Source organism: Harpia harpyja, chromosome 11 (assembly GCF_026419915.1).
Source record: "Harpia harpyja isolate bHarHar1 chromosome 11, bHarHar1 primary haplotype, whole genome shotgun sequence".
Lineage (NCBI taxonomy): Eukaryota > Metazoa > Chordata > Aves > Accipitriformes > Accipitridae > Harpia > Harpia harpyja.
Window position 1 is genome coordinate 39,256,775 of NC_068950.1, and position 12,329 is coordinate 39,269,103.

Genomic DNA, 12,329 nt, shown 5'->3' on the forward strand with positions numbered 1-12,329 from the left:
AGGAGCGAAGTGGCACAGCAAGGCTTCCCTTGCTGCTGTGGCTCTTGAGTACCGTGGGGCAGGCCAAGAACGGGCACGGAGAGCAGGGATCCGTCTGTCGCTTGAAAGTTTTCACCGTCTGAGCCCAGGCAGGAGAAAGGAAGATAGTTCCCGTCATAAATCCGGATGGAATGAGAAAAAGAAGGCAAAGACAAGACATCTGGTGATACTCAGGTTGGAGTGAATTTGTTAACAGGTATGGAAAGAACAGCCTGGAAGCTCCAAAAGACATTAGGAGGTAGAAGAAACATGTAATGGACTGAGAATAACACTACTAGCCCCTCCCTAATATAAGCTAATTTCTGTGCCCATAATTATATAAATTATTTCTTCTAAGCAGATTAGATTTTTAAGTGGTTAAATTCAGAACTCAAGGACTTTTGATTCTGTTGTTGTCGGATCCTGAGCATGTAATTTATTTTCTCTATGTCAACATCCTCATCTAAAGAATTGGGACTATAACTGACCTTTGTTATGTAGTCCCTAAACAGGCAAAATTGTGTTTGATCATACCTGTAGAATATTTTGTCATCTTGTAATGACAGAAACATAAATGATTTTAGCAATTGTTCCTTAGTGTTTATGTGTTTTGCTGGTTTGCAAACAACTAGTACTCAAAGCTGCTGTACGTAGAATCAGCAATTCTTTAAAAGGTTTAACAGTAAACTCATTGTAATTTCATTTTACTTGGATAGGGAAATTGTATCACTCTCTGCGTCCTGAAACAAAAAATAATTATTCTTTCTACCAACAATATATTATAGTATGCATTTGTCAGGAGACAGGTTTTCATCACTACTACTGTATCTGAAATTATTTTGTGTAAAAGCTTATGGCAAAGCTTCTCTCTAACTCCGAAGCAGGTGGCGAAACCTATTGTACTGCAGCAGATTGTTATTCATATTACCGGAATAAACTGGTTTGGGCAGGAAACATTTAAATAACAGACGTTGATCTGTGAGCAGCAATTATAAAGCTGACGTTGAATTCCTGGTTGTGAGAGGTTATCCAAAGACAAGGAACTGCTTCAGTCCTCAGCATCCTCTGCGTGGACAGACTCACCAGCACTTCGGTGTTCCTTCATCCTTGCTCCGAAATGAAAGCAAATGGGCGTCAGGGAAGTTCTCGCACCCACCGTCACGCGCGACACCAATGCCCGTTGCTGAGTAATAGACCCTTCTCCTGACGCTTCACGCTTTTCATCCTTAAACCTGGATTTTAAGGTTCCCACCCACCCGGAGAGCCGGCAGTGTGTGCCTGGCGCTGCCCCTTTAAGGGAGGCGGGCTCGGCGCTGCTGCCCGGCCGGCTGAGGCAGATTCACTTCCAGGTCGGGGGGGGGTAAAAAAAAGGGGGGTGGAAGGAAAAAAAAGAAAAAAAAAAAAAAGGAAAAAAAAAAAGGGAGCCAAGCTCCGGGACCCGGCTGGCTGGGCGCTCGCCTCCGGCACCCAGCGCCGCGATGGTGAGTGAGCGCGGCGGGCAGCGCCGGGCCGAGGAGCCGCTGAGGGGATGGGTGGGGGTCGCCGTCGCGCCGGTGGGGGCGGGCAGGCTGCCCCCCCCGCCCCAGGGTGACAGAGCCCGGCGGAGGGGAGCTGAGGTGAACCGCCGCCGCCCACCGGGGGGCAAGGGCCGTTATGGCGGCGCCGCGAGCCCCGCTCTGTGAGGCGGGTAGGGGGCTGCCGCGCGCCCGGGCAGGTGAGGCCGTTGGCCGGAGCGGGCGCGAGGCGGGCCCTGGGCGCGCGCCTCTTCCCCCCCCCCCCCCCGCCTCTCCGCTGCCGCTGAGGGGCAGAGGCGGGAGCGAGCCGGCGGCGGGGGTCCGCGGCCGCTCCTTCCCCCGCCGGCACCCCACACGTACCCCCGAGCCGGGCCGGCAGCCCTCGTTCCCCTCGCTGTTGTGTAACCTCTGCGGCTGCCGTCCTACCGACTACATAAAAGGGCGACCGAGAGCCGGCGGAGGGGATGGTTCAAGCCCGGCGCGATGTGAAGGGGCAGCGGCAGCCCGGCCCGGTGCGACCCGGCATCGCCACAGCGCCGCGAGGGGGATGGCCGGCCCGGCCTCGCTGCCGCTGTGCAGCTCCTCTCACAGCACCTTGTGGGGCCGAGGAGCAGCGGCTGCGGGGGGCAGCCCGGCGGGCAGAGCTCCTCAGCCGGCTGGCGTGAAGGACGGGGCAGCCGTCTCTGCCTCGTCCAGCTCCTGCCTCTCCCCTGCCCAGCCTGGGTGCAGTCCATCCCTCAAACAGCACTTTTCCCACTGGGGCTTGCTTTGTCCAGGGGCTGTCTGGAAAAAGCCGTGCCACCGAAAGCACGGGTTTTGTGGTATGCACGGTACGTGGGCCTTGCTGATCTGTGTAATGTGTAGTAGAGTGCTCTTAACAGCACGGAGCTGGCCAAAACTGGCGGTGGAGAAATAGCCTTTCTCTGTTGAAGACAGGCCTCAGAGCAGAACATATGGGTGCTGTTTTGATCACTCCTGTGTTCGAGAGATGAGTGTGCATATTTGCTTTTAAAGGACTAGCAGGAGCTTCCTGGGTTATCTAGTCTCTTCCCTTGTTATTAAAAGCCTAATTTCATTTAATACCCTAATAAAGTTTTTTATCTTTCTTTTAAAAGTAGGTACCTTTTGCACCTGCTCTTCTATTCAGTGGACTAGGGTAGAACTTCATTGTTTGATGTTTTGGAGCTATGTACTGACATCTAAATTTATGGCAAAAATTCTATTTCACGGCATTTTAATGCACCTTTGTTGCTGTGCTGGCACAGTGCTTCACCTTAATAGCTTTTTTTCCTTCTGTAGTTTTTATTCACTGTGCTGTATCTATAGGCAGCGTTCATATCTCTCACCTTTTGATCTGCTAGTGTAAGAAAAGCTGGTTTTGTTTCCTACTCCCAACATGCTTTTTTTTCCCTGAGCATTCTAGTAGCTGTTATGTTCCAACTGAAATGTTGCAGGTATCTCTTAACATAAATAGCCCCGTGAGATCTCCAAGTGTCTTGAAAATGACATAATACTTCCTTATTTTTGCTTTATGCTTCTCCTGATACCTTCTTTGGCTGCCTCACATTGTTCTCTTGTGGTTAAGCAAACCATTCAGGTTCTTCTCTCCAGTCATTCCTAATTGATGAACTCATATCTGAAGTTCTTGCTATTAATCTTGAAATACATGGCCTTACTATGTCGCTTTAATATGGCACTATTTAATTTTAGACCTCTCCTGACCTCTGCCAACTTTGTATCACTGGCAGCTTTAGTCAGTATGTTCCCACTTGCGGTGCCAGAATAGTTAATGTTAAATCTGAGTTTTGAGCATAATCCTTCCTTGAGTCTGGTTAATAAATTGCCTACATCTGTTTCATTCCATTTAATTTAAGTAGGATAATCATAAAGCTTTCTTCGTAACGTAAATCATGGAACTGTTTATTTTTCACTGCCTTGCCTTTATTGGCGCTCGGAAGAGTTTTGATGACCATTACTTGAGTTGATCTTTCTTGATCGTTTTAAGAGTGTTCATTTTAAGTAAGTAAAGTTTTGGGGCTGTGGAGAGGTGGAAAACAGCTAGAAACATGGTATGTCCAGCACCAAAGACTAAGGCTCTAAATTATGTCTTATTTTCGTGCTAACTTTTTGAGAGAAATAACTGCCACAATTTGAAAAGTCCTTTACCCTGTACCCCATCTCCTTCTTTCAGACTTCAGAGAGAAAAAAGCAGATGGGCCAGGCATACAGAGACCTTACACATTTGGGTTTTGTCATACTGAGTCTGCAATCGGCTATAAAAATTGGGGAATACATCAAAGAAGTGGTTCTGTTAGAGCTGAAATTGGTATTTGTCTTCCCATGTTTTATACTGGTTTATTGAGGGGGGACCCCAAAAAACTACCTATGGAAAAAAAGGTTTTGTTTTTTAACGAGACTGAGACACAAAGCCAGAAGGAAGCGAATTTTTCCAGCTGGAGTTGGTACGATCACAATACCTGTAGTGAAGGTGGCCCACACAGCAGTGGAATTTACTTCTTGCGCAAAGTTAGATTGCAATTACCGATGGAAAACATCAGTTAAACCTGTCTCTTTTTTAGTTACTATTGTAGAAGCAGGTGGTTGCACGGTGATGCTTCCCCAAAGGAACAGGACTTTGTTTTGATACTCACACTCAGCCAGTTAATCTAGGCATAATGTTGGGTTTAGGATTCTCTAACTTATTCCAGGTACTTTAGTATGTCCCCTTAAACTCTTTTTTATTTTAACTGCATTTTGCAATATAGGTTAAATATATTCTAGCAATATTTAAAGTTGATCCAAAGAGTTTTTAAAAGAAAATGTGGAGTATAGTGTTCTTTGAGAACCTTTCCAACTGCACTAGTGTGTGAGCTATAAGCTGAACTGGGTAACATCATGTTGAAGTAGGTATTGCATTTCAGTCCACTAGTGTATTGGATTACTGTTAGATGCCAGTAGCCATGCAGTTTACCCCCCCTCCCGCCCCCCCCCCCGGCACTTTTTTTTGTTTGTTTGCCTTGCTTATATTAAGCAATTATAAAGTTATCTTTTTAAAGAATTAATTTAAATAAGCCTTAAAAAGCTCATATAAATGCAATTATTCTACTCTTTGTACTATTCCATTAGCTAGTTGGTTTTAGATGTGTCACATTACTCTTATAATATGTGTTTGAGCTAATGAAGACGCCCAGACTTGCATTATATAATGCATAATTCTGTGTTTTGGGGAATTTATTTTTGTATTTATTTTCTGATCACTGAATTAATTTGATAGAATGAAATAAACTGTGAGGTTACATGGAAGTATCAGATAATTAAGATGGCTATGAAAAAGTCAAATATACATAATAAAAGTTCAACTCAAATATTGCTGGATGATCTTTATTTAATAATAATAATAATAATAAAAAATCCTGCGCTGTGGTTGACAGACATTTACAGCATCTCCTTAGAGTATCAGAACCAGAAAGTGAAATGAGCTGAAAACAAATGCCAGGTTTGTTTTCAAGTTGACATTCAAAAGCATAGCTAGAGAAGGGAACCACTTAAATCCTAACCTTCTAAGAGCTTAAATACTACAGAACACTTTTACTATGAGGTCTTTAACTGGGCAATATTATCTTTAAGTAAAGAGAAGTTGAAGAACGGAATGCGGCTAGCTCACATAAAAGGTTTACAGATTGCATTCAAGCTGTTCTATTTCAGTAGCAGACAGTCTAGGAAATTGTTTTTATGATGTTTGTCAAGGGACTTTATTAGATACAGATAAATATGTTTCGCCTATCTGCCCAGGTTACCTCAGGAGCCTTCGTTAGGTGTGTTTCTTCAGCCTTTTGGCAACAAGTTGAAGAAACATTATAAATGTCTCCTATAACTGGTATAAGTGGAGTTAATAAAAATGATACTGTGTTGTTTGCAAGTGTAATTGAGCCATGTTTGTGGATTTTGTTCCTTTATTGTATGGAGATGTCCTGTATGGACTTCTAAAGTGATTACTTTATATGAAAGTTAAAACAATATCTCCAAATTACAGATTGGCCAGTTAGAGGTACTGGTTGAAAAAATAGTTTTCTGAGTCATATGCTAGTGGCCTATCTGCAAGGCTAAAAATTCTCATTGGAGTTTGCTCACTGATCTATAAAAGTGTTTTAGCTTTTTTGGCAGAAATTATGGAATAGTGCCAGAAAGAATGAAGAGAGCCAGTATTCTGGTTTTGTCATATTTAAGCATCAAATTAGAAACCCAAGATCTAATGGGAGATGAGGACATCTTTGCTTTAGTCGGAATAATTTTCATATGCCTTTGAGTAAGGATTCTGGTGGTGGTTTTTTTTAATCAGCAGCTGTCATATAAGTCCTGGGTGTGTGTATTAATTTCAGGTTAAAAAGAAAATTTTCCCCTTTCCTTTAAAAAATGTACTATTTTAAAATAATTGGTTGTGTTTTCTCTTTAGAAGTACTTCAGGCATTGTTGCACATTATGAAGAAACAAAAGATGTTCACAGTTCCAAATTCTGTCCTTCCTTTTCATATCATCTTAAGATTGGAAGCAGCCAAAATTGCTGTTTTCTGGTAATGTGAGCAAGTCACATCACAAAGTGACTCCTGTTTCTTCAGTAATAAAATGTAATATTCAATCTTTAAAAAAAAAATAATAAAAATTAAACACTGAGAAAGATTGAGTCAAAGGAGTTGGAAGTTGCATGTCAAAAACTGCAGAAAGAGCTTGTATTTGAATAATTTGGAGTTTCTATTGCCAAACCTGTACTTAAGTCTTCAGGAGCTATTAAACTCCAGTCTCTCGTTGTTGTCAATACATGATTCATTAAAGATAAGCTCCATTCCATCTTTGCCCTAACGTGGTACCTCCCAGTCTTCAAATATATGCAACTTATTTTAGAAGACTTATTTCTGTCATTTTCTTTGTATTTCTTCTATATAACCTTTTATATATTTCTGTACTTCTGTGATGAACATATTAGGCAAATGAGGCAACAGAAGAGAAGTTAAATGAGCTAGGAAAGAAAGGTGAAATTATCCAGAACTTTCAGTATAAAAGGCAGGCCACAATTTTTCCTACAGATGAGATCTGGCAACAGTTGATGCTGTTATTTTCAAAATTGTCTGGGGGAGTATGTACCAGTCACTCGGCCTTCTTTTGTATGGTGCTGGGGATGATTCACAGTGCTGCGAGTCATTCTTTATGTTGATTAATCTGTGTGACTGAAAACAGTAGGCTATTATTAGACATGGAATAAAAAAAACCTTTGAGATTTTTGTATATCAATGTACAATCTCAAACTCTGAAGGAAAAGTTCAAGTTTATGTTCTGCCTTGTCCTTTGTATGCAGGGTTCTACTATAGATGATTTCCAGGTGCTTAGCGTAAAAAGGAGGAAATTAGTATCTATAATCAGAGGGAATACTGTAATAGTTGTTACTTTATTGCGGCACAACATTTGGAATTAAATAGTTCTTTCTGAGTTTCCTTTTTTGATTTGGAGCTCTAGGTGCCCTTTTCAGTATCAAAAATTGCTCCTAACAATATATGAAATTTATCTGCATTTCTAATGTAGCTCGGTAGTAGGCTTCTAATATGGGCTGACTTAAATGAAAGATTAAAAGAAATAGTTTAAATCAAGAAGTAAAATTTGATTTAAAATCTTCTTTCAGTCTGTCTTGATTGATTGATTAATTCCCAGTAGACTTCATAAATTCAAATGATCTTATCAGCAATTACTTTTCTTCCTCTGAATGCAAGCAGGGCTCCAGCACAACAGACCAGACTGGATGTGGTTCTGGGGGTGACTGGGGGAGGAGGCTGCTCATCAGTTTGGCCAGTTGTTTATTGTGTGACCTGACTTGTGTAGCTCCAAGGGAGGTGTTTCCTTTTGTAATATTTGCCTGTTCCAATGAGAATCAGATTAACAAAAATGAATGGTTTGCCTAAAAACAACATTATAGAGTAATGGAAGATTCATAGACAGAGAAAGATTTCACTAAATCTCCTTTGTTTCATTGTGTTTTGCATATGACAGGAGGAAGCTTCTCCTTATTCTTTACTTGATATCTGTTTGAATTTCCTGACTGCCAACCTAGAGAAATTTTGCACAGAAAGGCAAGATGGAACGCTATGCTTGCAGGAGCCAGGAATGTTTCCTCAAGAAGTGGCTGATCGATTGCTGCAGACAATGGCATTTCATGGTAAAAACAATTATTTGTGGGTCATCAGTGAAAATATTTTACTGGAATGTCACACTGCAGTTCTGGTATTTTCTAGTAGAATCTGCTGTTGCAGCTGTTAAAGCTGTATTCCTTAATCTCTTAATAGAGAATTTCTGTTATTTTTGCTTTTCCACAGCTTCAGCTGAATGTTGCATTGCCGTATAGTTCTAAATAGAAGGTCCTTTGTCTTGGGTTTATGATTTTAATTTAATGTTCCTTTAAGTGAACGTTCTTTAATAGATCTTCTTTCAATCACTTAAAAAAAAAAAGAAAAAGATTTATTTGATTCTACTACTTCTAGCAGCACTCAAATATTCCAGTATCTCTTCCAGAGCAATTAACTGAATTTTCTTTATTGTGTGTTCTTGTGATTAAACCAGGAAATAATCTTGTGATTTTCATTAAAATAGTTTCTCATCTCTTTTAGCACTTTTGTTGAAGTGGAATTATTTGCTCGAAAGCAGTCAGTTTCAGGAGTAGTATAAAAATCTGTGAAAACCATCTTGTGGTGTTCTTACATTTTAGGTACTGGCCTATCATATTCTCTGTCAGCACATCTTTGAGGACAGGGCTGCCCTCGTTTGCTTCCTTTAAGCATGACAAAGGAAAATGTGTCAGTAACAGCTTGAAAAGAGTGAGTGTATAGATCCTAGAGAAGAGGCAGGAGACCATTCCTGGAGATCCTGGAGACTCTTATTAAGAGATGAAATGTGACATTAGAAAAATTATTGTAAACGGACCAAGTGCCCTATCCTATAGGTGCAGATTTGGCTCTTATTGTGCAAATATGGGTGTTCTAGTTTTCTCAAGTTGTTCTAGTCAGATATAACAGAAGGATTGGTCCTAAAAAAACCACAAACTCAAAAAAACCTTTTCATTTTCAACATACATTACTTTCTGAAGGTTAATTATTTAGAATAGTCCCAAGAAATCAGATTCAAGGAAGCTGAATTAGCAGAAACTTATTATCTGTGCCAGTAGTGATGAAGGCAGTTCCAGACACCAAAACATCACAAACACTGTGTCAGAGTGCAGGATGAAAAAAAGTGATAAAAAATATAAACAGGGTGTGGCTAAGGTAGGCCAGTGAGAGAGCCTAACTCGATCTCAATTAATTTAGCAATACTTTAACAAAATTATAATTATTTATCACATTTAATTTTTCTGCTGGGTACCAAATGTTTCACCCCATATTTTTGCTATCTCTGCGAAAGAGCAATGCCCCAACTACTTGGTCAGAAATGCCTAAACCGTTTGCTCTTTAGAAAGGTCTGCAAATCTTAATATTAATTTGACTTTGTCACAGAGGCAATTACTAGCTTTTGACTTAAATCCAAACTGAAGTGGCAATGATGTTTTTATTCAAATATATTCTATTTTCAGTTTCTTTTCTGTTCAGTATAATTGAAGATAGGAGATAAAAAACAGGAGTGTTGACATTTATAACCTTCTAGAGTGAAACTAGAAGGACATGTTCTTCCTACTCCTTTTGTGTGCATGCTTGTACAACCATACCCTTCTCAGATGGCTTTCTAGATAGCAGTAATCCTTCTGTTGGTAAGATACAAATAAGAAATCTTGGTGTTTTCAGTGCATTTTGGATAATCCTGTGCAGGGAACTGAATGTATTATTTCAATTAGGATGTTGCCAGTATGCTGCAAGAAAAGAATACTTATGCAGTCATCTTGCTACAGAGCAACAAGATAATAATCTCAAACAAGATTGTTGCATTTCCTTTTTTCGTGGCTGTCTTTCTCTCCTTCCTACCCTTTCCTTGTCCTCCTCTTTCTCCTCTTTGAATCACCTTTTAGGTTTCTTTCTCACGTTAGGCTTGTTTCTGAGCAACACTCCTACCTTCTTCATGAGGGATATATAGAAGAACTTAACTAGCTTCGTTTAGCGTATTGATCATACTTACTAATTCAGTCAAATGCTAAATTGTTCTACTGAGTTAAAGCAAGATGAGAACTGGTCATTGATTGCTGGTACTATCTTGAGGTTAAGAGAACTGTGACCAGGGAAGAATAACTTTCAGAAGTTTTGAAATTCTGTTTTTAGCACATTTCTAACCAGTTCAGTGAGAAAATCCAGAAAATGCAGGCAGCAGTCTGAATGTTTTTGAATCATATCCACATTTTATTTATTGCATGTTCCATGTTCTGAACCAAACAGGTAAAATGTATATGCTACATCTTAATTTCTCTCTCCTATTCTTAAACCTGGAATTTTCCAAAAGTGAGATTGTAATCTTAAAAGTGGAATCTCAAATATAAAATTTTGGGATCAGTGGCATAATGATCTAAGACAAACTACTTTGCAATTAATTTTCTTTGTTAACACTTTGTACCCTTTGGGTTCTTAAAATAAAAGTAATGTTCTATAACACTGGATCCAAACACTAATGCTGTTTTCCAACAGGGCTTCTGAATGATGGAACTGTGGGCATCTTCCGAGGCAACCAGATGCGTTTGAAACGAGCTTGTATCCGGAAAGCAAAAATCTCTGCTGTGGCTTTCCGGAAAGCATTCTGCCATCACAAGCTGGTAGAACTTGATGCTACTGGGGTGAACGCAGATATAACAATCACAGACATTATAAGTGGACTTGGCAGCAATAAATGGATCCAACAAAATCTACAATGCCTTGTGCTGAACTCACTAACTCTTTCTCTGGAAGACCCATATGAGAGGTGCTTCAGTCAGTTGTCTGGGCTTCGTGCATTGAGTATTACCAATGTTCTGTTCTACAATGAGGACTTGGCAGATGTTGCTTCACTTCCTAGATTAGAAAGTCTAGATATATCAAACACCTCTGTCACTGACATAACAGCACTCCTCACCTGCAAAGACCGACTCAAGTCTTTGACCATGCACCACCTGAAATGCTTGAAAATGACCACAACCCAGATTCTGGATGTTATTAGAGAACTAAAGTACCTGAATCACCTTGATATTTCAGATGACAAACAGTTCACATCAGACATAGCGCTTCGTTTACTGGAACAGAAGGATATCTTGCCTAACCTTGTGTCTTTGGACATTTCTGGAAGAAAACATGTTACAGATAAAGCTGTAGAAGCGTTTATTCAGCAACGGCCCACAATGCAGTTTGTAGGACTGCTAGCTACTGACGCCGGCTACTCAGAATTCCTAACAGGAGAAGGAAACCTAAAGGTTAAGTGGGGGAATTAATTTTACTGAAAAATTACAATGTGCAGGAAAAATAGAACTAATCATTTGTAACAGATGTATGTGGGTGTTTCAGAAGGAGGCTGTAGGTTCATTTTTTTTAACTGTTAATTGTAATTACTGACTTTATGTCAAATTCCTACTTAATTCTGGCACAGAAGCTGCTAAATTTACATAATACTATTGTAAGAAGCATCTATTTTCTGTGCCTTTTCAGTGAGCCTTAGATCCTGATAAGATCAGATCTAAGAGAGCTGAACTTTGTCTAGTCTGAAGTGATTTACTGGAATAATATTCTCTGGATTCCAGCACAGTATCTAGCATAAGGCAGCAATGTGTAAGAGGTGGAGGTACAATTTGCATAACCTTTGAGCAGTTCATGATTAACACAGCAGATACAATAAAACTTAATAACTGAGCTGCTGTTGTACTCCATCACCACTTCTATTTCCTGTTAGAATATTTCTACCCACCTTGAAAGGTCTTTTGGTGGTGAACACATAAGAAGCAATTACTTAGGATGAGAAACTTCCTTTTCTTGAACAAATCCTAAATTACTTAGCCACTTGGGATGAGATGATGTTTGCTGAAGTGCATTTATTTATCTTTTAGTGCCAGGCAACAAGATGTTGTGCCCTGTTCTGTAGAATATGCATGCACTTACTGGAGAATGAGCCTATCCTGTCCCTGCTATGAAGGGGTCAGAATTAAAGAAGAAAAAGAGATGTTTTAGACATGTCAGTGTCAGTGGTATATCATCTTTGACTCTGAGTCTTGTCATCTTCTTGCCATGAGGATAATGGAAACTGCAGAGGGAATGAGGAAGAGTTTGCATAATGTGTCCATAGTTTAGTCTGTCTCCTGTGCAAGTTGAGTTTTGCACTTCAATTTCAAAATTCAGAATGCTGTTGCTACAAGTAATTGAGGTAACACAGCTACACAATCTTATAATTTTTTTTTTTCCCCTGGAACTTTTGACAGTTGTTGATGGCCAAGTCAGCTGATAATGATGTGTATGAATGTTGAAATGCATTGCTGGAGAAAGCAAGTTCCTGTTTGGTGTGATGATGTACGGCATCAGGAAATTATACCTCATGTTTGGTGTAAAATAATTCAATATAATCCTTACTATTTAGAATACATGCTTCATACAAGTGACTGTGCTATGAAAAGGCAGGAAGGAAGAAGGTTCTAGTAATGTGAAAATCATGATGGACTTGTAGCAGTGTAGTTAGCAAAAAGCAGTTTGCATTTCTATCTTTCTTTTTTTTTTTTTTTTAAGGCATTGTTGTCAAGAAGAGACTGTAGGCAGCGATCCCCCCCCCCTTTTTTTTTGTGTAACCTAAATTCTTTCGTGTCTATACTGAAATATTCAGCTGCTTAGT

General features: G+C 40.1%; 1 protein-coding gene across 8 annotated transcripts in view; it reads left to right on the forward strand.

Annotated features, from left to right (window-relative positions):
• The first annotated feature begins 1,395 nt into the window (after positions 1–1,395).
• LOC128148492 (protein zyg-11 homolog B) overlaps positions 1,396–12,329 on the forward strand; it is a 28,978-nt gene continuing 18,044 nt past the window's right edge. For 5 of the 8 annotated variants that reach the window (XR_008237296.1, XR_008237295.1, XM_052802374.1 and 2 more), the window contains exons 1-3: positions 1,396–1,499; positions 7,569–7,734; positions 10,175–10,929. Coding sequence is in view for 6 of the 8 variants with exons in the window: in XM_052802374.1 (XP_052658334.1) it covers positions 1,497–1,499; positions 7,569–7,734; positions 10,175–10,929 (924 nt within the window). In the remaining 2 variants the exon portion in view is untranslated. Of the gene's footprint in view, positions 1,500–1,624; positions 1,733–2,340; positions 2,363–7,568; positions 7,735–10,174; positions 10,930–12,329 lie in introns of those variants that run through there. The other 3 variants (XM_052802375.1, XM_052802379.1, XM_052802378.1) reach the window with 3 other exon arrangements.